Genomic DNA, 23,855 nt, shown 5'->3' on the forward strand with positions numbered 1-23,855 from the left:
ACAGGCAACCCCGAACCCCACTACAACGACTAAGTGAAGTACCATCAGAAAGTCTCATGGAAGATGTGAATGCAGCATTGAGAGCGATCCCTACCACAACAATCACAGAAACCAATGAGCTGATATACGCTTCAGCATGAGTGATCCTAGAGGTGTTTGGCTATAAGAGCAACCATGGGAGCCATGAGAAACAATACCCACCACGGAAACAAAGGTTGGAGGCAAAAATCAAGGCAGCTCGGAGGGAAGTGAGCCAAATGACAGAGGCCCAGAGAGGTGCAATGAAAAGACCGATGCCCAAGAGGTACCGCCAGATGACCATACCTGAAGCACTCGAAACTGCCAAGCAAAGGCTACAAGCCTTGGCCAGCCGCATAAAGAGATACACCAGAGACAACGAAGCCAGGCGAATAAACCGGCTGTTCGCAACACAACCTGCGAAAGTGTACTCTCAATGGCAGGGTAATAACAGCAGAGCAGACCCACCAAGGCTGGAAACTGAACAGTACTGGAAAGGTATATGGGAGAGGGAGGCGTCACACAACAGTGATGCACAGTGGCTGGTGGATCTGAGGGAAGACCACAGCAACCTCCCTGAACAGAATCCAGTGACTATCACAGTGGCAGACATCCAACAAAGAGTCTCATATATGAAAAACTGGACAGCACCCGGCCCTGACATGATCTATGCCTACTGGCTAAAGAAGCTCACTGCAATCCATGACAACCTGGCAGCACAAATGAACCAGCTGCTAAGGGATGGGACTCACCCTGAATGGCTAACCGAAGGGCGAACGATCCTGATAATGAAGGATCCCTCAAAGGGTACAGTCCCATCCAACTACCATTCAATAATCTGCCTCTCCACAACATGGGAGCTCATGTCAGGCATCATCGCACATAAGATAAATGGGCACATGGGTCAATACATGAGCGAAGCACAGAAGGGCATTGTTAAGGATACCAGAGGAGCCAAACACCAACTCCTGGTTGACAGAACAGTCGCCCAAGACTGCAGAGTGCGACACACCAACCTGTGCACAGCCTGGATCGACTACAAGAAAGCCTATGACTCAATGCCACACACATGGATCACTGAATGCTTGGAGCCGTACAACATCAACAGAACTCTAAGGGCCTTCATTGCAAACTCGATGAGGTTATGGAGAACCACCCTTGAAGCCAATGGGAAGCCACTTGCCCAAGTATCCATCAAATGCGGCATATACCAAGGAGATGCACTGTCCCCACTGCTGTTCTAAATAGGTCTGAACCCCCTCAGCCAAATAATAAACAAGACTGGCTATGGATACCGACTCCGGAACGGGGCCAACATAAGTCACCTCCTCTACATGGATGACATCAAGCTGTACGCCAAGAGCGAGCGAGACATCGACTCACTGATCCACACCACCAGGATCTACAGCTCGGACATTGGGATGTCATTGGGACTCGAGAAATGTGGGAGGATGGTGACAAAGAGAGGCAAGGTTATCCACACAGAAGGGGTCTCACTCCCAGAAGGAACAATAGCAGACATTGAGGACAATTACAAGTACCTTGGAATACCACAGGCAAACAGCAACCTTGAACAGGCAACAAGGAATGCGGCAACAGCCAAATACCTCCAACGAGTAAGGCAAGTCCTAAGAAGCCAGCTCAATGGCAAGAACAAATCCCGGGCAATAAACAGCTACGCTCTGCCAGTGATCAGATACCCTGCGGGAATAATAAGGTGGCCAAAGGAAGAGATACAGACCACAGATGTTAAGACACGAAAGCTCCTCACCATGCATGGAGGGTTCCACCCCAAATCCAGCACCCTGAGACTGTACGCTAGCTGCAAAGAAGGAGGCCAAGGACTAGTGAGCGTGAGAGCCACTGGATGAAACATCCAAGATCCATAAGTACATCAAGGATAAGGCCCCGACAGATGATGTGCTGAGTGAATGTCTCAAGCAGTGGAGAACAGAGGATGAGATGCTGGAAGAGGGACCATCATGGGAGGACACCCCAAATCCAGCACCCTGAGACTGTACGCTAGCCGCAGGGAAGGAGGCCGAGGACTAGTGAGCGTGAGAGCCACTATCCGGGATGAAACATCCAAGATCCATAAGTACATCAAGGATAAGGCCCCGACAGATGACGTGCTGAGTGAATGTCTCAGGCAGTGGAGAACAGAGGATGAGAGTCCTCCCATGATGGCCCCTCTTCCAGAGGGGCCATCATGGGAGGACAAGCCCTTACATGGGATGTACCACCCGAACATAACTGAAGTGGCTGATCTCAGCAAATCCTACCAATGGCTTGAAAGGGCCGGCCTGAAGGACAGCACAGAGGCACTCATCCTGGCTGCACAGGAGCAGGCCCTGAGCACCAGAGACCCAGATCTACCACACCAGACAAGACCCAAGGTGTAGACTGTGCAAAGAGGCCCCTGAGACGGTCCAGCACATAACTGCAGGGTGTAAGATGCTGGCAGGGAAAGCATACATGGAACGCCATAACCAAGTGGCTGGCATAGTATACAGGAACATCTGCGCAGAGTATGGACTGGAAACCCCACGGTCAAAGTGGGAAACACCTCCCAAGGTGGTACCTGACAGAATGGTAACATCAGGAAAAAGGAACATGAGAAACTAGAGAAATACCAAGGGCTCAGAGAAGAACTGGAGAAGGCTTGGAAGGTGAAGGCCACAGTGGTGCCTGTGGTGATCGGAGCACTGGGGGCAGTAACCACCCGCAGAGGGTGAGAATAGTGTGTGTGTGTGTGTGTGTGTGTGTGTGTGTGTGTGTGTGTGTGTGTGTGTGTGTGTGTGTGTGTGTGTGTGTGTGTAATGTAATGTAATGTGTATATAATGTGAATGCCACCCCTATTTTTTGTTCCTTTGTCTATCTATCTCTTCTCTATCTATCTCTCTCTATCTATCTCTATATCTCTCTCTAAGTCTTTCTTTATTTCCTTTTTCCTTTATATTTGATTATGGCAGTTTCGGTTCTCCATAAACAATGTTTAAACGTTCACCGTGCAAGGTAGAAAAAGTATGTGAACCTTTCGACTAACCTCAACCAAATGTTTCCTGTAGTTGCATATCAGACCTGCACAACTATCTGTAATTTTAGATCACTTCTCTTCACAAAACTGTTTCAGTGTAGCAATGTTCTTGGGATGTCTGGTGTGAATTACTTTTGGGCTTGGGTTGTTGTCCTGTTGCATTACTTATCCTCTATGGAGCTCTAGTTGGCGAGCAGATGGTCTTAAATTAAATAAACTTAAACTTTGGAATTCATCTTTCCATCAGTGACAACAATTCGTCCAGGCCCTGAGGTTGCAGAGCAGCCCCACATCCAAGGTGCTCTTTTGCAGACTTCAAGCTTGCAGCTCTAATGCACGGCCCCAAGTAGGGCCTCATGTTGGGATCTGTACATAATTCCTGAAGCTGAAAGCATCTCAGTTCTTTAATGCCAAGCATCCTCATCGGACATGTTACCACCCATGGAGTGTGTTTGGATGCTCTGGCTCAACATATAATGTTGAGCCAGCCAACACTATAATTGCTTGTTCCACTTCCTGCCAATATCCAGCCACATGGAACAGCCTTTGAAGAAGTGGACCGAGATTTAACAACCTGGTCAACTCTATGTTTTGAAAAAGTCTTAGACTTGTTTTGTTCAGTGTCCAAACCCTGGAGGGTATTGTGTTAAATGTGTACAGGCTGCTCTCTGCGTTACTTGTGTGTGTGTGTGTGGCATGGAAAACACTGACGCACTTGCTCATTGCTCATGGAAAGTCAGATGTATTGACATGCAGGAGATAGAACAGGATCGACTGCTGCTGTCAGTCAGCTATAGGCACACGCCGATTGACTCAGGACTAATCAATATTACTGTAGTACTTTTTCCACTGGTCGGTCCAAAAATAGACACGTGTGTACGGTTGTGCGTGTTAGACGGTTAGTTTCCATCTACTGTATGAGGCAACTACAGATGGAGCCAGCACAGAACAGAGGAAAGCCGTAGTGGTGGATGTGGCAATACCAAGCGATGGCAACTATATATATATATATATATATATATATATATATATATATATATATATATATATATATATATATATATATACACATACACACACACACTCTCACTCTATTCTCACCCTCCGCGGGTGGTCTCATCCACTTTCCAAGCTCGGGTCCTCTACCAGAGGCCAGGGAGCTTGAGGGTTCTGCGCAGTATCCTTGCTGTTCCTAGGACTGCAATTTTCTGGACTGAGATGTCGGATGTTTTTCCAGGGATCTGTTGTAGCCACTCCTCCAATTTGGGGGTCACTGCCCCCAGTGCTCCAATCACCACAGGCACCACTGTGGCCTTCACCTTCCAAGCCTTCTCCAGTTCTTCTCTGAGCCCTTGGTATTTCTCTAGTTTCTCATGTTCCTTTTTCCTGATGTTGCCATCGCTTGGTATTGCCACATCCACCACTACAGCTTTCCTCTGCTCTTTGTCCACCACCACAATGTCTGGTTGGTTCGCCATTACCATTCTGTCAGTCTGGATCTGGAAGTCCCACAGGATCTTGTCTCGCTCGTTCTCTACCACCTTGGGAGGTGTTTCCCACTTTAACCTTGGGGTTTCCAGTCCATACTCCACGCAGATGTTCCTGTATACTATGCCAGCCTCTTGGTTATGGCGTTCCATGTTTGCTTTCCCTGCCAGCATCTTACACCCTGCAGTTTTGTGCTGGATCGTCTCAGGGGCCTCTTTGCACAGTCTACACCTTGGGTCTTGTCTGATGTGGTAGATCTGGGCCTCTATGGCTCTGGTGCTCAGGGTCTGCTCCTGTGCAGCCAGGATGAGTGCCTCTGTGCTGTCCTTCAGCCCAGCCCTTTCAAGCCATTGGTAGAATTTGTTGAGATCAGCCACTTCAGTTATGTTCGGGTGGTACATCCCATGTAAGGGCTTGTCCTCCCATGATGGCCCCTCTGGAAGAGGGGCCATCATGGGAGGACTCTCATCCTCTGTTCTCCACTGCCTGAGACATTCACTCAGCACGTCATCTGTCGGGGCCTTATCCTTGATGTACTTATGGATCTTGGATGTTTCATCCCGGATAGTGGCTCTCACGCTCACTAGTCCTCGGCCTCCTTCCCTGCGGCTAGCGTACAGTCTCAGGGTGCTGGATTTGGGGTGTCTTAACATCTGTGGTCTGTATCTCTTCCTTTGGCCACCTTATTATTCCTGCAGGGTATCTGATCACTGGCAGGGCGTAGCTGTTTATTGCCCGGGATTTGTTCTTGCCATTAAGCTGGCTTCTTAGGACTTGCCCTACTCGTTGGAGGTATTTGGCTGTTGCCGCATTCCTTGTTGCCTGTTCAAGGTTGCTGTTTGCCTGTGGTATTCCAAGGTACTTGTAATTGTCCTCAATGTCTGCTATTGTTCCTTCTGGCAGTGAGACCCCTTCTGTGTGGATTACCTTGCCGCTCTTTGTCACCATCCTCCCACATTTCTCGAGCCCGAATGACATCCCGATGTCCGAGCTGTAGATCCTGGTGGTGTGGATCAGCGAGTCGATGTCTCGCTCACTCTGGGCGTACAGCTTGATGTCATCCATGTAGAGGAGGTGACTTATGGTGGCCCCCTTCCGGAGTCGGTATCCATAGCCAGTCTTGTTTATTATTTGGCTGAGGGGGTTCAGACCTATGCAGAACAGCAGTGGGGACAGTGCATCTCCTTGGTATATGCCACATTTGATGGATACTTGGGCAAGTGGCTTCCCATTGGCTTCAAGGGTGGTTCTCCACAACCTCATCGAGTTTGCAATAAAGGCCCTTAGAGTTCTGTTGATGTTGTACAGCTCCAAGCATTCAGTGATCCATGTGTGTGGCATTGAGTCATAGGGTTATATAGTAGTAGTATCATCATCCACAATATCCAGCAATAAAAGGACATCTGAATACATATATGTGTTACCAGAGCTATGCCAGCTGATATTCTTTCAGTTCTGTGTCATTTCAATCTTTGATTGTGACGGTTAACTCACAGACCTTTCTTAAAGTAAAAACATTACCAAAAGTGCAGGAACCTTCAGTCTGAGTAAAGTTACGCATTATCCTCGATTTACAATAGGCTTCCCTTCACACCTGTAAAGAACTGGCTCATCAATTGAACAAAGGACTGTGAGAAGGTGTGAAGACCACGTCACCCATGAAGGACGTATTATGTAGAAGCTTGAGAAACATTTCTGCTCGAAAAGAATGTAGGTGCAATGACCCAACTTCCAGACAACCTAGTTTAGAAAATGGTCAAATGAACTGGATGTTTATCAAATCTGTAAATAAAACTTGTTAAAAAGAAAGCGTTAAGTTTATGGCTTCAGGATATAAAAGTTTCTTATATTAACTCACCAACTAACAAAAACGGTTTGTTTAAAAACTGTGGGTGGGAAGTTGTGTGCTTTAACCACTAGGTTTGAAGTGATGGATCTCTAAAGAATCTTCTGTTTAAGTAGTTCACAAATGAATCTGGTTACATCACATCAGGTAACAGCACTGCAGGACTCTGATGCTTTGGGGAGAAGGGGATGGTGTGAAACCAGTCTAACTAGTGCTGTCGATTGGTCGTTTTGTCTGAAAAGAGGCTTTCTATTGTTATGTTCATCTAAGCTTGATTAGAATATTCAAATGCTCTTATTTTAATTCTCCCAAAGCAGACAAACTGACACACACTACATCCAAGTGAATATGGCTGAATATATAGAATGAGAATTTAAGAATTCCATTAGGTACATTTGTAAAGTCCAATTCAACCTAATACAGCCAGTAACTCATAAACCTCCAGAAGGTAGTTTGGCAGCTGTGGCAGCGTGAGCTGCCGATGCTTATCTAGATCTTATCTACAACATTCAACTCTGACATGAAGTCAACTTTTCAAGTTTTCTCAACTTTTTACTTGACTGTTTAGTCAGACTATTGTCTGTCTGTCTGTCTGTCTGTCTGTCTGTCTGTCTGTCTGTCTGCCCTAGCAAATAGTGTAGAACTGACATTATCGGATCTATGTCCTGTTCTCAGAACTGTGCCTATACTTACAGATATAGATACTAAAGCGCCACCTTTTGGTCTTACCCTGGAATTGCGCCTTTGGTGCTAAAAATGGGCATGGCCTCATGAACATTTTTAACACCTTCCCCAGACAGACCAAGGAGGGGGACTGCTGACAATCGGCTCATGAGGGTGTGATGAGTGTGTGATCAGCGCCGGAAAGGGCACTGAGAGTCGACTGAAATCAATGAAAACGAACCACTCCATCTGTAGGCCGAAGGTCCTTATTTAACAACATGAGCCAACATGGACACCTTGCTCTCTCACTCCTCCCTGTTTCCTCCTTGGTGTTTGTGTTAGGTCTTTCCCAAGAAGCTGGTGTCCTTTTCCACCTGGATCGATCACACCCGCTGGGCTCGTAACACCTGGGCTATGGCGGCCATCTTCATCCTCATTCTGGCTGATATCCTGGATATGGTAGGCTGCTGTTCCACAACCAGGTGACATACATGGACACATATACTAGTTCTAAGCTGTTGTCTGTAGTATTAGTGGAATGGAGGCATGATATGGATGTTATATAAGGCTGTTTTCTGTAACACTTCTTTAGGCCCCAGCTCTCCCCAATTTGGGAGAGATGGTCCAGACTGGGTCCCTTTGACTGACTAAAGACATGCCTAATATCAAATTAAAAAGTAGAGCCTGGGCTACAGCACGGTATAAATGCCTTTAGGTGTATCAAACACAGCCTTAGTAAAAAACAAAAACTTCACTCAATAACAACATAAGAACATTCAGCATTTGCAATTGTTAGCCAACATCTGGCTCTACCGCTGTGATACTTTATCCAAACCTAATGGCTCTTTGGCTCAACTGAAAGCTAGGATTCTAAGGACTCTAAAGATTTGTGCCAAAGAATGCTAAACAGTACAGGTGGTGGGTTATGAGCAACGAATGATGAATGCTAAGCATATCGCTTACTAAATAAACAATGTAAACATTCAAATATTGTCAAAAAAGTTCATATTACTGGCAAACCAACACCATGTTTGTTATTACCATGTTCTGGTAATAACCCAATCACTCTGTGACTTTCTAGCCCTCCCGCAGAGCTTGTCTGGAGTGATTTATTGGTCCGCCATTGGGTGGTTCTCACTGGCTGGCAGTCCTGTCAATCTTGGGTTGGTGTTTTTAGGCCAATTGCATAACTTCTAATGAGTAAAAATGACAAGCATTGAATAAAGTCAGTTTGTTGCTAGGCACCCAACAATGCACATGAAAAAGATAGTGTCTGATTTTCAACCATTGTCTGTTTGAGCAGTTTGTTCAGTGACCAAAATGTGACTGTTGCCACTGACCTTAAGGTTCCAAATATTAAAAGGAAAAAACTGCAGTGTCATCATTGACCTAATGCACATATAAGGTGGTAGAATTAGAACTAGCACACTGTTGTTGGCCTCCAATCTTCAGATGCTACCACTTCTACTTCCGCCTCTCGAGGAGTGCAGACGTGTTTTCTCTCTGCTCCCACTCTGCTTCTGCTTGCAGTGTCCTTGTCTTGTCTTTTTCTGAGCACCCTGATCTGCTATTCTGGAATAACATTTTTGAACATGGAGCTAATCAACTGGTCACTCAGCGCATTGGACAAAATGTTTTCACAAAGGAAAGAATCTCCGGGAGAACCACTCTGCCCCTTGGGGACTTTTGCCTCCGGCTACGTGTGGGACGCGTGGGATTCCTGGTGCCCCCTGTGTCTGGAGCCTCTGTCCATCGAGGATGCAGAGGATCTATTCATATTTTGGACGTTGATAACTGGGCTACTCATGATTGGCTTTGGTGGTGCCCTGCTTTATCGGAAGATTGGAAAGATTGGAAAATCTGTGGCCGGCTCATTGGCGTGTCCACCGGCTGTGGAGCTGCAAACGCCGACGGGGGCCATGGTTACTCGGCTGACGGAATTACACCAGAGGATTGCCCGGATTGAAGGACTGATCTGTAACATCTCAGCCCGTTCGGATGCCCGGATTACAGGACTGACTAATAAGATCTCAGCCCGTACGGAGGAAGACAAGAGACTGAGGGATAACATCTGCAGACAGACTGAACACTTGGTGAATATGGTGACAGCCTTGTCTGACAGGCTTGAGGAGATGTCACGGGTGACCATGGTCCCACAAGAGGCGAAGAAGCCCTGAGTTCTGACCGATTGGAGTATTGATCTAGACAAATTAGTCATGGATTGTTAAAATGTATTAAATTTGGCTGTGTATTACTCTGTCCCTTCTCCCTCACCCCCCTCCCTTCCCGGGTCCAATCTAGCTCACCAGCTGTGCCTCTATCTATCCTCTTCCCCTTATTGTGACTCCCTTCAAGGACAACTGTTGGACTGACCTGTAAACATCTTGGTCGGCCTCGGTCATACTTCTATAAACAACACTTCACTACACTGATTCAGATACACCCCCCCCCTCCCCTCCTTACAGTCTCACTGTCTGCTCTCCGACCTTATCTATCTGTCCTGATGAACCCAAGGAAAAAATTCCAGCAAGGTTTCCACTTGTACTGTGTGATACTGTATGTGTGTGCGTTTTATTACTGTTTGTACTGCAATTTGCTTCCACTGTCGGACTAGCGCCGGGTAACCTGGCTGCTGATGGGAATTTCCCCGCTGTGGGACTAATAAAGGCATTCTTAATCTTAATCTTAATCTTAATCTTATTAGCTTGTTAGGACGTCAATGTTAAATCGTGAAAAGCCAAAGGAAACCGCTAGAGTGATAACATTCTCTCCTCTGCATTTTATAGTTGAGTTGTTCACTTCTGGTCCGAGACTCAAGCACCACCACAGCAGCTCCCTCTTCCTCTTCTTCCTCCACTAAGTGGTCTGGTTGCATGGAGAATCCTAAATACTACAGCTACATCGCTGTGCTGGCTCTGATGGCCACCACCATGCTGGTTCAGGTTAGTCACATGGTCAAGCTCACGCTCATGTTGGTGATCACTGTGGCCACTGGCATCGTGAACATCTACAGCTGGAGGGAGATTTTTGACCACTACGACATGGCACGCTTCCAGAACTACAGGTGAGGCAGAGGAGCAGCAGCTTGATGTTTGGTAGCAGCATCCGCTAAATGAAGTGACATGTCCCAGTGTTGTTCTTTGCAGGTCGTATCTGGTGCCATCCAAGTTCACAATGACAATTATGATCTTCATTATGATGACCAGCTTCTATTATTTCTCCCGACACGTAGGTTTGCTTTTCACTTAAAAAGCAGAAACACTGAACACTGTCATGTTTGATAATGATATGAAGATGAAAATGATGATGATGATCATGATCATGATGAAGAACTTTATTGTTTGATTGGTCAAATTCTTTGTTGTTCAGCAGCAGAGTAGTAATCACAGTGATTGCTTCCAACTACAGAAACCATTTAAATATCAAAGTACTCCTGTCCTGTGGGACTTTTTGAGGAGACGACTGCTATTACTTTTTCACTTATACTTTTTCATATATTTCATATTTTTTTAAATACTATGCTTTTTTCAACTTTTTGCCCCATTGCAATGAATACAAAAAGCTTTTCAAATCCTGTTCAGCTTTGTCTTTTTTCAGTTTAATCATGTATTAAGTTACAGACACCATTTATACTACAAAACAACCTTCAACTCTTTCAATTTATTGTTGTTGTGGTTTTTGGGAAATTCTCAGCTTTTCTGTTGTGTGTATTGCATGATCTAGAATGAGTGATGTCACAGCTAAAGTGTGAGGACATGTTTTTATAACAATAATATTGCTATTAAAGCTAATTATTTTGCTTGGTGCTTTTATTTTGAAAGGATTTATAGGAAGTGTGTGCTTAATTACTACACAATCCAATAGTGTAGTTGACTAATCTGTAATAAGCATGGAACTGCTGTCTACACTGAGCATCAGCAGTTTGACCTGTCAGTCAAATCTGCAGCTGCGCCATCGCCATGGAGATGAAAGGCGGGAAAATCAGGCTCACTTTGAAGTGAAGTCATTTATGTCATAACTAGTATGGTTTTACAGGAATAAGCCTATTTATTAGCGTTGAAACTCACAGAGCAGAGTGTGACTGATTTCCCCCGCCTTTTGTCTCCACGGCAACGGCGCAACTGCAGATTTGACTGACAGGTCAAACTCCTGATGCTCAGTGTAGTAACTCTATGTATATTACTGATGAGTATTCATTACACTGTTTGATTGTTTAATAATTAATCACACGCTTCCTTTAAATCCTTTCAAAATAAAAACACCAATCCATTTTTTTATAGCGGCCAATGACAACAAGGTTATCTCAAGGCACTTTACATGGTATAGCTCCTGTTCCAAATTTTGAGCTTTAATAGCACTATTTTTGCTTTTGAATATGTAATTGTGACTAGGCAATGAGACTATGTTACAGTTTAGCAATTACCTGCACATGCTTCCTTTCAAAATGAAAGGATCAATTCAGATCTTCAGCTAAAAATAGATATATTTCTGTGTTCAACTGATTTATTCTGACTAGTTAATAAGACTATTTTGCTGTTTAGCAATTACCTACACATGCTTCCTTCATAACCTTTCAAAATAAGAGCACCACATTTTTTGCTTTACTACCACTATCTGTCTAACTGAATGTTTAATTATGACTAATTAATGACACTATTTTATTGCTTAGCAATTTCCTGAACGTTCCCTTCAAAGCGCCAACTTTTCTCAATTTGAAATTCAACCACTTCCTTCACAGCTAATAAAGCTATATTGTATATTTTAACAACTTTAAGCTATTCTTTCAGCTCTTGAACTCAAAACATTTTAATTATAAAAATTTTAATACATTAACCTCCATCCAACTAAGCAAACCTTTATACACTTTTTTTTTTTTTCAAGGAAATGCTTTATCTAGTCATTCTTATTATTTTGCCAGTTTTTCGGTCACTTTCATCGTCTCAACGCTTCTTCGTAGAATTGTCGTCTAACTTTCTAAATGTGTGTCATCTTTAGGAGATGCAGGCTATTACTTTTTACATTTGTAGCTTTTTAACTTGTGACGTTATTCAATGTTTTTTGTCGTTTTTTTAACAGTTGTCTTTGGGAACCATTGTTCAACTTTTTGTCAACTTCCTTCTTTTCATCCTCATCTGTCATCATCATACTTTGGCGTAGAAACGTCATTTCAACTTCAAATTCTAATGTAAATCAGCGCCGTCGTAGCTTCCATAGTTTTCAACTTGTAATTTAAATATCGGAAATTATTTGTTAAATTTCCAGTTCTTCTATTAGTGTGTATTGTGTAAGCTAGAGTGCGTGATGTCAGAGCTAGAGTGTGAGAGATCATTTTTTAAGCTAGAAATTCTGTCTTAAACTGGCCACTACAGCCACAATTTTCTCTATATCAACTTTTCACTAAATTGTAGTGATACTTGTCTTCTTTCTAATGATGTGTCTAGCTAAGCCCTCAGACCTATACTTTATCAACCTCAAAGCTCAGAAAGATCCTGAATTTTCCCCTTAGACTCTAATGATAATTTTTGGCAGACATTTGGAAGAAACGCAAAAAGACACACATTTTGAAATCACGACTGTGGCTACAATCTTTTGTCTTCAAACATAGATCTCACACCAGTCGTTCAGTGAAGCCTTGGGATTCATAAAATGGAAATATTTTTGTGATAACTATTAAATTAATTATTTTGCACACTTTGATCGCTGTCATAGATGGAGATACACACAAGAAGGAAGGGAGATTAAAGATAAGAACGCTAACACATCTACACAACACATCTACACACACTCACATCTAGTCTAATTACTATTGTATAATTACATCTAATTACTAGATAAAGGTTTATTATATATGTAATTGCATGGATGAAGTTCAACCCTTACAGAGAGAGGAGGAATTGTACAGGCTGATGGCCACCGGTGGGAAGGATCTCTGGTGGCGTTCTGTGGATCACCTAATACTGATGAGCCTCTGGCTGAAGGTGCTCCTCTGTCCAGCCAGCACACTGTGTAGGTGGTGGGAGGTGTTGTCTAGGATAAAGAGTAGTTTGACCAGCATCCTCCTCTCAGCTACAGCATGTAGGGGGTCCAGCTCCACCCCCAGAACAGAACCAGCCCTCCTGATAACTTTGTCCAGTCTGTTACTGTCTGCTACATTCATGCTGCTGCCCCAGCAGACAACAGCGTAAAACACTGGACCCACAGACTCATAGAACATCCTCAGTATGGAGCTGCAGACGTTAAAGGCCTCCTCAGGAAGTGCATCCTGCTATGATCCTTCTTTTTTCAGTTTATTGTCCAAATACCACCTCCACCTCTTCATTTTTAATAGTGAGAGGGGTGACAGTACTTACAGATTTCCTAAAGTCTACCACCAGCTCCTTAGTTTTGATGTTCAGTTGGAGGTGGTTCTGTCCACACCAGTCCACAAAGCTGTCCACCACTCCCTGGTACTCTGCTACTGTAGGACGTATCCAGGGTGGTGACGTCACAGAGTCATCAGAGAACTTCTGGAGATGACAGGACTCTGAGTTGTACCTGAAGTCTGAGCTGTAGAGGGTGAAGGAGAAGGGAGACAGGACTGTCCCCTGTGGAGCTCCCACGGTGTCAGACACACAGTTCTGCAGGCGTAGGTACTGGGGGCAGTTGGTGACGTAGTCCATGATCCATGAGATCGGGGGGGGGGGGGCTCAACCTGCATGCTTTTTAGTTTCTCTCCCAGCACCTCAGGCTGGATGGTGTTAAATGCACTGGAGAAATCAAATGATCCTCACTGAGGCGCCAGGCTTGTCCAGGTGGTTGTAGGTGCGATGGAGCAGATGTATGATGACGTCATCCACTTCTAGTTGTGGTTGATATGCAAACTGGAGGGGTCGACTGAGGGTTTGACCAGAGAAGGCATGGAGTCCAGGATCAGCCTCTCAAAAGCCTTTATGATGTGAGAGGTCAGAGCCACGGGTCTGTAGTCGTTGAGGACTCTGGGACATGGCATCTTATTCACGGGTACAATGCATGACTTTTTCCACCAAAGAGGAACAGCTGCAGACTCAGCATGTGTTGGAGGACACCACAAAGCAGGGGAGCACAGACTTTCAGCACCTTTGGGCTGATTCCATTCGGTCCTGCAGCCTTTGTTGGATGAAGATTGTTCAGCTCCTTTCTCACCTGATCTGCTGTGATTGTTTGAGGTGGGGGTGGATGAGCCCTGTGGGTGATGTGTACTGGGGTCTGTCATAAGCAGGTGGGTTTTTGGGCCCAACCTGGAATCTGTTAAAGTTATTAAGTTTGTTGGCCCTGTCCACAGACCCCTCGGTCACCTGGCTGCTGGACTTGTAGCCAGTGATGGTCCTCATGCCCTTCCACACTTCCCTGGTGTTGTTCTAAAGTCTGTGGTCCAGTCTCCTCCTGTAAGCCTCCTTCTCCTCCCTGATTTTGACTGACAGCACTCTCTGGACGCTCCTAGCTGCCTCCATGCCCCCGGACCTGAATCCTTTCTTCTTTTCATTCAGGGTGGCTTTTGTGTCACGAGTGACCCATGATTTGTTGTTAGGAAAGCAGCGAAAAGTTTTATCAGGTACATGGATGTCCAGGCAGAAATTAATGTAATCTGTGATGCAGTCTGTCAGTCCATCAATGTCCTCACAATGAGGTCCACAGAGAGTCTCCCAGTCAGTGAGTGCAGAGCAACACAGCCCTCATCTGTGTACCTTTTAACAGTTTTAATGGTGGCAGGCTGCCTTTGACCCTGAGGTGTGTATTGTGGCAGCAGATGAATCAAATTGTGATCTGATTTTGGGGGGGGGGAGTGGAAGAGTAGGCATCCTTAACATTAGTTTACATCAGATCCAAAGCCTTCTCACCTCTTGGGACAGCTCACAAACTGGGTGAATGTAGGAAGTGACTTGTCGAGGCTGGTGTGATTAAAGTCACCGGAGATCATAAAGAAATGTAAAGAAAAGTATGACATAGCGATCAAAGCGTGCTGCAACAGGGTTTGCACCTGCGCACTGTAAATAGTAACATTTTTTGGTTCTGACTGGTTAATTATAACTATTTAATAAACTATTACACAGTTAAGCAATTAATTACAAATACATTCTTCAAATCCTTTCAAATTAAAAATCTAGTCAGCTTCATATCATGATTGTTAACAATGCACCTTGGTCACCTTTTGAACCGTTGTCATCTTTTTAATCTTGTCATCGTTTTACCTTGGTCATCTTTTTAATCGTCATCTTTTTTTTCAGTGTCATCGTTTTAACCTTGTCAGCATTTTGTCATTTTAATGGTTATATATTACACTTCAATTTAATATTGGCTGAAAAGATAAAGGTAAGCTTTTTTGTGTGTACAACAGCTCCCTGACAGCTGTGTGGAAGATGATTCCACACAATGGCTGTTGGCTAGACACACACACAAACATGTCCTGCTATTTGAATCCTAACCTCTTCTGCCTGAAGGTGGAGAAGCTTGCCCGCACCCTGTTCCTGTGGAAACTTGAGGTCCACGAGCAGAAGGAGAAAGTATATGAGATGAGGCGCTGGAATGAAGCACTGGTGACCAACATGCTCCCTGAACACGTGGCACGACATTTCCTAGGCTCCAAAAAAAGGGATGAGGTAACATTGAGTGCTTAGATCCACAGATATGTAACTTTGATTCCAAAGGTTTGGGGGTTTTTTTGTTAAATTTTGTGAGTTGTTAGCACAGTCAGTACGATCTTCTCAAACCTTCTGATGTTTTGTTCTGATCTTTTGTTTACAGGAACTGTACAGTCAATCCTACGATGAGATCGGAGTCATGTTTGCTTCAATACCCAACTTCTCTGACTTTTACACAGAGGAGAGTATTAACAATGGAGGAATTGAATGCTTACGTTTCCTCAATGAGATCATCTCTGACTTTGACAGTGTAAGCTGCTTGACTCCTGCTTTTGTGTGTTAGCAGCAGCCTGAAGGCAAACAAAGACACAAAGACAAAACAAAGATTTCCTACTGCCAGGATGAGCCTTCTTCTCCTCATGTACAGGTATGTATGTACCCTCAGGCTCCTAAAAATCACTTTTCCTCTTTTCCTTGTCAGTTGCTTGATGAGCCTCAGTTCCGTTGCATCACAAAAATCAAGACCATAGGCAGCACCTACATGGCAGCATCTGGTGTCACCCCAGACGTCAACAACGGATACACCTGCATCAAGGTCAGAGTGGTTTCAGTACTTGTCTCCTCATTACACCGTGTAGCAATCAGGTTTCTGCCGTAATTGAGCTTTGACCTGATGTATTTGTGTCCAGCAGAAGGAAGATCAGTCCGACAAAGAGCGGTGGCAGCACCTGGCAGACCTGGCAGACTTTGCTCTGGCCATGAAGGTCACACTCATGAATATTAACTACCAGTCATTTAACAACTTCATGCTACGCATTGGTAGGTACCTTGTCTTTAGGTGTCTCTGTTAGTGTTGTTTTACTTCCTCAAAACCAAGAATTAGTGAAAATCCTCACTACGTCTGGACAGATGCTGTTTAACCATGATGTAAGCCTAAAATGTGAGGTTGGTGGAGCAGTGGTGTGCGGTGAGGTTCATGGCTGGTGAGGCACAACGTCCTCTGGAGTCCGATTATACAATCATAATACCTTAAAAGAGTGTATTTTTAGCTATTTAATTGTCAGAATGCGTATTAATACTGGCCAAATTTCACATTTTATCATCATTCCTACCTCATCAAAAGGAGCATATTTGGTCTTGAAGGGACATATATTTTATAAAAGAAAGAGACCTGAGCTGTAACCTCCATGATATATCACAATTCATACTCATTCTAAAGTATAGAGAGGTGTAAATTTAAAATCTTGACCCTCGGTGAGGATTTAGGTTGTTTTTAAAACTTTAAATATTGCGTTAATCAGTTTTACAGGTTTGCTCTTCATTAGGATAACATAGAATACTTCAATCAAGGTTCAAATTTACGTCTCAAGCACTTGAATTGTTTTACTTAGTGTCATTCAGTAAGTCTTTTTAGAAAATTGAAAACCATTCATGGGGATACCCTGCTTTAAAGGATGGTAGCAGCGCCCACTTCTGGATGAGATGCAGGCCTGTCCAGCCTCCCCTTGCGATCAAAACAGTTACCACATCACAAAAACATTGATAAACAAATTAAGCAGGTTGTACAAAGTCATGGTGTAGATTAATTTTGTCGGAAGGCTACAAACATTACAGATGGAGCGGTTTGTTTTCGCTGATTTCAGTCGACTGTCATTGCCCTTTTCAGCGCTGATCGCACACTCATTACACCCTCGTGAGCCGACTGTCAGCAGCCCCCCTCTCTGGTCTGTCTGGGGAAGGTGTTAAAAATGTTAATGAGGCCACCCCCATTTTAGCACCAAAGATGCAATTCTAGGGTAAAACCAATAGGTGGAGTTTTAGTATCTGACCTGTATAGTTATGGTCAAATACCAAGTATAGGCACATTTCTGAGAACAGGACATAGATCTGATAATGACAGACAGACAGACAGACAGAGACAGACAGAGACAGACAGAGACAGACAGACAGACAGACAGACAGACAGACAGACAGACAGACAGACAGACAGACAGACAGACAGACAGACAGACAGGCAATAGTTTGCCTAAACTGGATTGGTGTAGGGGGGCTTAGTGGAATGGTACCTAAGTCATGCTAATGTCATGAAGAGATCAGCATGAAAATCCGGCAGGAGCGAGGCAGCAAAAATTTGCCACTCCAATCTGTATACTGGAGACAAAAGTGTGAAACAGAAACGGATTACACCTTGTATCAGCCCATTTATGGATTTCAGCATCAGGGCTGAGGCTCCCCCCGCTGAAGTCTCACTTCCAGTTTTTCGACATATTAGATCAGAAAATGCGCAGATTTAGTGATTTAGATTTTTACTCAGGAAAAATTCAAGAAAATCCAAGAAATTAAATTATAGAAATACATATTTTATCGTTTTTTTGTCATGGTATTTGTCATGGTATGGTATTGTCTGCCTGCCCCGACCGCATGTTATTGCGGGGGAGGTACATGCTCAGATGTTGAGACTCTCTGAGACTCTACTGTTTGCTGTGCCAGCTCCTTGATCAGACAAGCCAGTTTCTCCTTCATGGGCTTAGCAATGCTGTGATGGGTTTACATGGGCTCAGCATGTGGCCTGCCATCTTATGTATGATGACTTACCAAATTAATAGATAATTTTCAACCTTCTCTGATTTTCATACTTTGGTTCAACTGCTGTACTTTCAGCAACACTTCAGAACTAAATTCAACATTACAGTATCATCATCTGGCTCAATAATCCTTTAAGAAATGTTTATGTTATAGCATATATTACACTTAAATTAATATTGGCTAAAAGGATAGAGGTACAACTTCTCCCTTGCAGCTGTGTGGAAGATGCTTTCACAGAATGGCTGTTAGTTACACACACACACAAACATGTCCTGCTATTTAAATCCTAACCTCTGCTGCCTGAAGGTGGAGATGCTTGCCCGCACCCTGTTCCTGTGATGGGTTTACATGGGTAATCATCCCATTAACGGCTAACTAAATTTGCTTAGACATCCCTCAACTGTAGTCTTTCTGCCTTACCTACAAATCAAGATTATTATTCAGTTGTTCTTTGCCATCATACATGTTCTTCAGGTTCAGCGTTAATTTTGTTTTTTTCTGGTACAGGTCTGAATAAAGGTGGTGTATTAGCAGGAGTGATTGGTGCTAGAAAACCCCACTTTGATATATGGGGCAACACTGTGAATGTGGCCAGTCGCATGGAGTCTACCGGGGTTATGGGAAACGTTCAGGTACAACCTAAAATTCACTTGACAACACTTTATAGAACAACTCAGTGCTCTTTTTATCACTATAAAACTCTATCTGCTCCAATAAATAGTTAATACAGTTTGACTTTTGTATGCATAGTATGAACCGCCATCAGCAGAATATCCTTAGGGGTATTAGGGGGGAGTGATGTGAGACAAAGATCAGTGAGTAATAACCGACGTGACTAGTTCAAAGGACAAACAGCATTGTAACATATACTACTTATTGACTCCTGGTGAATTCACAGTCACCCATAGCATGCATGTTTTCTCATTGTGGTCTTGTTGCCCCAGGTGGTGGAGGACTGCTACAACATCCTGAAGGAGTACAGCTTCCGCTTTGTGAGGAGAGGGCCCATCTTTGTGAAGGGGAAGGGGGAGCTGCTCACATACTTTCTGAAGGGGAGAGACAAACAGGGCTCATTCATTAACGGCTCCTCTGTCACTCTGCCACACCAGGTGGTGGACAACTAAGGACCATGCAAGTGCCTCCTTGTACTTGCATTGAAGTGAGGACCTCCACTGACATAATGCCTTCCCTAGCCCCTTACCCTAACCCTAACCATCAAAACTAAAGGCAGACATCTAACCCTTGCCCTAATTCTAACCAAGTATATTCTAACCTCAGCCCTAAAATCACATCTTAACCCTCAAACAGGCCTCCAAAAAGTGAGGATTGGCCAAAATGTCCCCACTTTGTCAAAATGTCCTCACTTTTTAGGTTATAACTGATACAAGTACAAGCACACACACACACACACAGACACACACTGGACTGTTTCCATTAGAGTGAAATGTCCAGAGTTTGTCCATCACACATCAAGGTGTTCTTGTAAATCAGATACTCACTGAGCACTAAGTGACGGTATTACATTGCCTTGTAGAATTTGAGGACACATCCTGAGTTCTAAATTTAAAACCGGATGTGACTACTTGCACGTGTTCTGTCTTCATATTCTGGCGAAACCTCCACACACTTACTTGGTGTCTGTTGTTGGTTGTAGCAGGTCAGTGTGATGCTTGTGTGGGAATAGCTACGTAGGTAGGTTTTCCCTTCCGCGTGTAGCTCAAAGATGAAACGACCTGCAGACTAGAGGCAGGTGAGATGCTTCACCCAGGACAAGTAGAAATCAGTTAAACCACTGGCTTTCTGTTGCATGCGTAGAAGCAGACACAACATAAATAAAGACCTTAATTCTGGTGAAACATTGTGTAATTTGTGAAGAATCCAGTCATGAACTTGATTTTAACTTGAACCACAGTGTTTTTCTTACTGCGGTACAGTGGAGAAGTGTGGTCACCACGTCTGGACAGAACAGCCTTTTGTACATTAGTAACTCTTTGATTCAAACAAACCTTTTGAAAAACATTTTCTACAGTTGACATTGCTAAAATTTACTTTCATTTCTTTAAGAGTGTTTCAACATGAAAGAGGACTAATTCATACTTTCCATATATACACACACAGGGTTTAGTGACATCTCCAAATCTTAAGGCTGGGTTTGTCATCACATTAATCAATGGTAATTTAATCTGACCTAATATTCTGTCTGTGGCCTGAGAGTGGCTCCTTCCTCTGCTGATTATAAACCCATTAGTGTCTCTGTAAAATTGGATTAAAGTGCAATAGTGTCTTCAACAAGCGTGACAAAGTCCTCTTTTAATTGCTTCCCCTTTAATTTCTGTTTGTATGATGTAATGTTTTATTTTAGGGGTGTTCCTTCTTGTACCTGTACATACATAGAAGTTAGACTGTGTTACTGTTCAGATTGGTTTTGTTATTTCTAACATGGATGTGAAAGTGCGAATTATAAATTATGGTTTCAGATGTGAGGCTACCACAGTGATCAGAATTACTCTGATTTGTACTTTAAAAGAAACTCAGGCTTGAGTTAGCACTTTGTTTAAGTGCTGTTAAACTCTGTTTGTGATTCTAGTTTAGTTGCAGTTTTGTGCTACCACAACAGTAAATGCTGTCCTGAAGCCAACGCTACCAAGGCAACAATAAGTAAAACTCTTTCAATCCACTGGCTCTAGTTATTATTGCTGTTCAGATTTTGATTCCAAGGTTTTGTTTGTCAGGTTTCATATATTTACTTACAAACCCGCGAGGTCTACTTCTTTGTTCTGTGCACACTTCATCTCCATTTTATTTCTGTGGACCCTCTTATCTAAGGCAAGTTGAATAAACTGATCTGATAAAGACAAACCTCTGTGCCCTGATTATGGTAAAACCGCATCACAGCATGTCTAAAGGGAAAAGCACCCAAACTGATGTTTTAATACATTTAATACAATTTGTTATATGTTGATGTTTTACATTGGGACACAACTTGAACTGATCCTGAATTGAGTGATATTGAGTGCATTAATAAAATGCAAACTGTGAAGATAAATAGGGTTCATGACAGCAGACGTGATTCAACCCGTGCTCTGTGTAGAGCAAAAGAAAATGCGCAAAAGAAAATGAAAAGGATAGTTAACTGTGGCTTACATTTGCAGAGCAGTGTCTGCAGCTCTTCTGAATCACACGTGTTTACAGACTGCATGTCTTACACTAGCTACACTAGGAGGACGCTGCCACTCAGCTGACAGCTGACAATAATTGAACCTGGGGCCTCATGTACAACAGGTACTTACACACAAAAACATGGTGTACTGTATATAAGTCCATATCTACGCAGATGTACAGATGTACTGTATCAATAGCTATGTGACCATGAAAATGTGTGTAGATCTACGGTAGCTCCCTGGCTGGTTTAAGTACTTTTCTAAAGTTATTGGTCTGTTGGTGATACTAAGAGGTGAAACTGAAAAACTGTTAATCATGTAAAGATGATCATTACACCAGAGAAAAACAATAAACAGTTAATACAGATACGTATCGGAGAATATAGAGAATATAAAAACAGTGCAATACAACAATGCAAAACAGATCTCAGCAAAACAGTCCCATTGTTTACACCAGGGACGACGCATCTTATCTATAACAATGACTCTAGCGCTGTTAGAGGATCAGGTAGAGGCATCCAGAGGGAGCTGCAGACCTGTGGAAATACAGTATGCCTGTGGACCCTGTTGTTGTTGCTTGTTTTCTCTCTCTCTCTCTCTCCCCTCACCCCAACCGGTCGAGGCAGATGGCCACCCACATCCAGCCTGATTCTGCTGGAGATTTTTATATATCTCCAGCAGATAGATATATATATATATATATATATAATAATAAAAGGAAAAAGGAAAAAAAAACATCAGCATTAGTTATTTATAGCAAAAGGATGATTTTTATTTTAAATTTCGTTGATCTCAGTTCCTAATTCTAAAATGTTTTCATTACTTTGTATTAAGTGATTGGCATTGTGTAAATATTGTTACTTTTTCATACATATCAAGACAGTATATATATATATATATATATATATATATATATATATATATATATATAGGTCTATAGTCCAATATAGGTGCCTTGTCCCTCAGGAAACACTGCCCTGATCCAGAACAGGAAACACTGCCCTGATCCAGACCAGGGAAGATGGGATGACAACTTGGACTCTTCAACCTAGACGTCCCCAGCACAAGCTAACAACACTTCTCTAGGCTAGATACCTGCAACTACTTGAGATACACACAGACATAGTACTGTCAAATTTACGAAGAAAAAAATAACTACATTTCTAATATATATTAGCACTTGATATATCATACACCTTACTAAAAGCAATAAAAATATATTAGGGTCAATATGTATTTAGAACCAAAACTATGTTTGTAAACCAGAGTTCCCAGGTATGTTATGATTAATCTGTAAATAGTAAAATGTTCTAAAATTGTTTAATTTCTCAGATACTGATTTATTCCATGCATGTGTAATTGTCTGATATACTGTATATTAAATGTGTTCTGTAATGAATACACATTCAATCATACTGGCTCCAGTCCTGGATCATCAACCATACATGACAGTAGGTTTGGCAACTGGTTCAGACGTCTTGAGGTAAGATTTATCGAAATTTTAATTTAATTAATTAATAAAAGTAATAAACACATGCAATATCTTGACAGCAATACAGTAGTTACTGTCACACCATGCTTCTGTATGAAAAGTTACAGACACCTTACTGAGACATCAAGGTCCAATTATTTAGCATTGTGGAGCATGAAAAAGGCGTGTGCATGGACCTTTAATATTGACGAGCTGATTAAAGGTAGAACATCTAAAAGACAAGTGGACGACTTGGAAGAGTTGATTATTGAGGTTAACTCCATATGAGTTATGCAGCAAGAAGGTCCTGGGTTGGATTCTCGGAGGCACCCCAGGTGCCTTTCTGTGTGGAGTTTTTGAGGTTGATTGGCCTCTCTCCATTGCCCATAGGCGCAAGTGCATGTGTGCATGATTGTTTGTCTATGTGTTGCCCTGCGATGGACTGGCGACCTGTCCAGGGTGTACCCCGCCTCTCGCCCATAGCCAGCTGGGATAGGCTCCAGCCCCCCTGCGTATGGGATCAAGCGGTATGGAAGATGGATGGATGGAGTGATGGGGAAGAAGCTGTCTAGGTAAGACAGAAGATTTGGTAAATTAAAAGTTCATGGATCTAGACAGTGCTTTCTGTCATTCGGAGGAAGTCGCTAATAAATGTCTTAGTAAAGTAGTTCATAAAGTCATTGCTGCTGAGATTTAAGGGGATAGTAGACTCAACACAGCTATGACTTTTAGTCAGCCTGGCTACAGTGCTGAAAAGAAACCTAGGGTGTTTTTTGTTTTCCTCAATTAGGGCGGAATAATATGTTTTTCTAGCAGCACAAAGTGCTTTTTTATATATTATTAGACTGTCCTTCCATGCAATGCAGTTTACATTTATTTTGTTGGAACGCCACTGTCTTTCTAGTTGTCTGGTCCTGTGCTTTAGGCTGCGGATTTCTGAGTTATACTGTATCTATCTGTCCTGAAAAAAATAAATAAATTCCATTTT

At 43.0% G+C, this 23,855-nt stretch overlaps 1 protein-coding gene across 7 annotated transcripts in view; it reads left to right on the forward strand.

The window, feature by feature from the left end:
• Positions 1–21,094, forward strand: part of adcy3a (adenylate cyclase 3a) — a 48,386-nt gene extending 27,292 nt beyond the window's left edge. For 3 of the 7 annotated variants that reach the window (XM_029128356.3, XM_029128355.3, XM_055503465.1), the window contains exons 13-21: positions 7,395–7,511; positions 9,839–10,116; positions 10,184–10,280; positions 15,509–15,667; positions 15,813–15,959; positions 16,131–16,244; positions 16,342–16,468; positions 18,743–18,867; positions 19,180–21,094. In XM_029128356.3, coding sequence (XP_028984189.1) covers positions 7,395–7,511; positions 9,839–10,116; positions 10,184–10,280; positions 15,509–15,667; positions 15,813–15,959; positions 16,131–16,244; positions 16,342–16,468; positions 18,743–18,867; positions 19,180–19,359 — 1,344 coding nt within the window. In that variant the 3' untranslated portion in view covers positions 19,360–21,094. Of the gene's footprint in view, positions 1–7,394; positions 7,512–9,838; positions 10,117–10,183; positions 10,281–15,508; positions 15,668–15,812; positions 15,960–16,130; positions 16,245–16,341; positions 16,469–18,742; positions 18,868–18,985 lie in introns of all 7 variants that reach the window. The other 4 variants (XM_055503467.1, XM_029128358.3, XM_029128357.3 and 1 more) reach the window with 4 other exon arrangements.
• The last annotated feature ends 2,761 nt before the right edge of the window (positions 21,095–23,855 follow it).

Source organism: Betta splendens, chromosome 16, assembly GCF_900634795.4.
Source record: "Betta splendens chromosome 16, fBetSpl5.4, whole genome shotgun sequence".
NCBI classification, from domain to species: domain Eukaryota; kingdom Metazoa; phylum Chordata; class Actinopteri; order Anabantiformes; family Osphronemidae; genus Betta; species Betta splendens.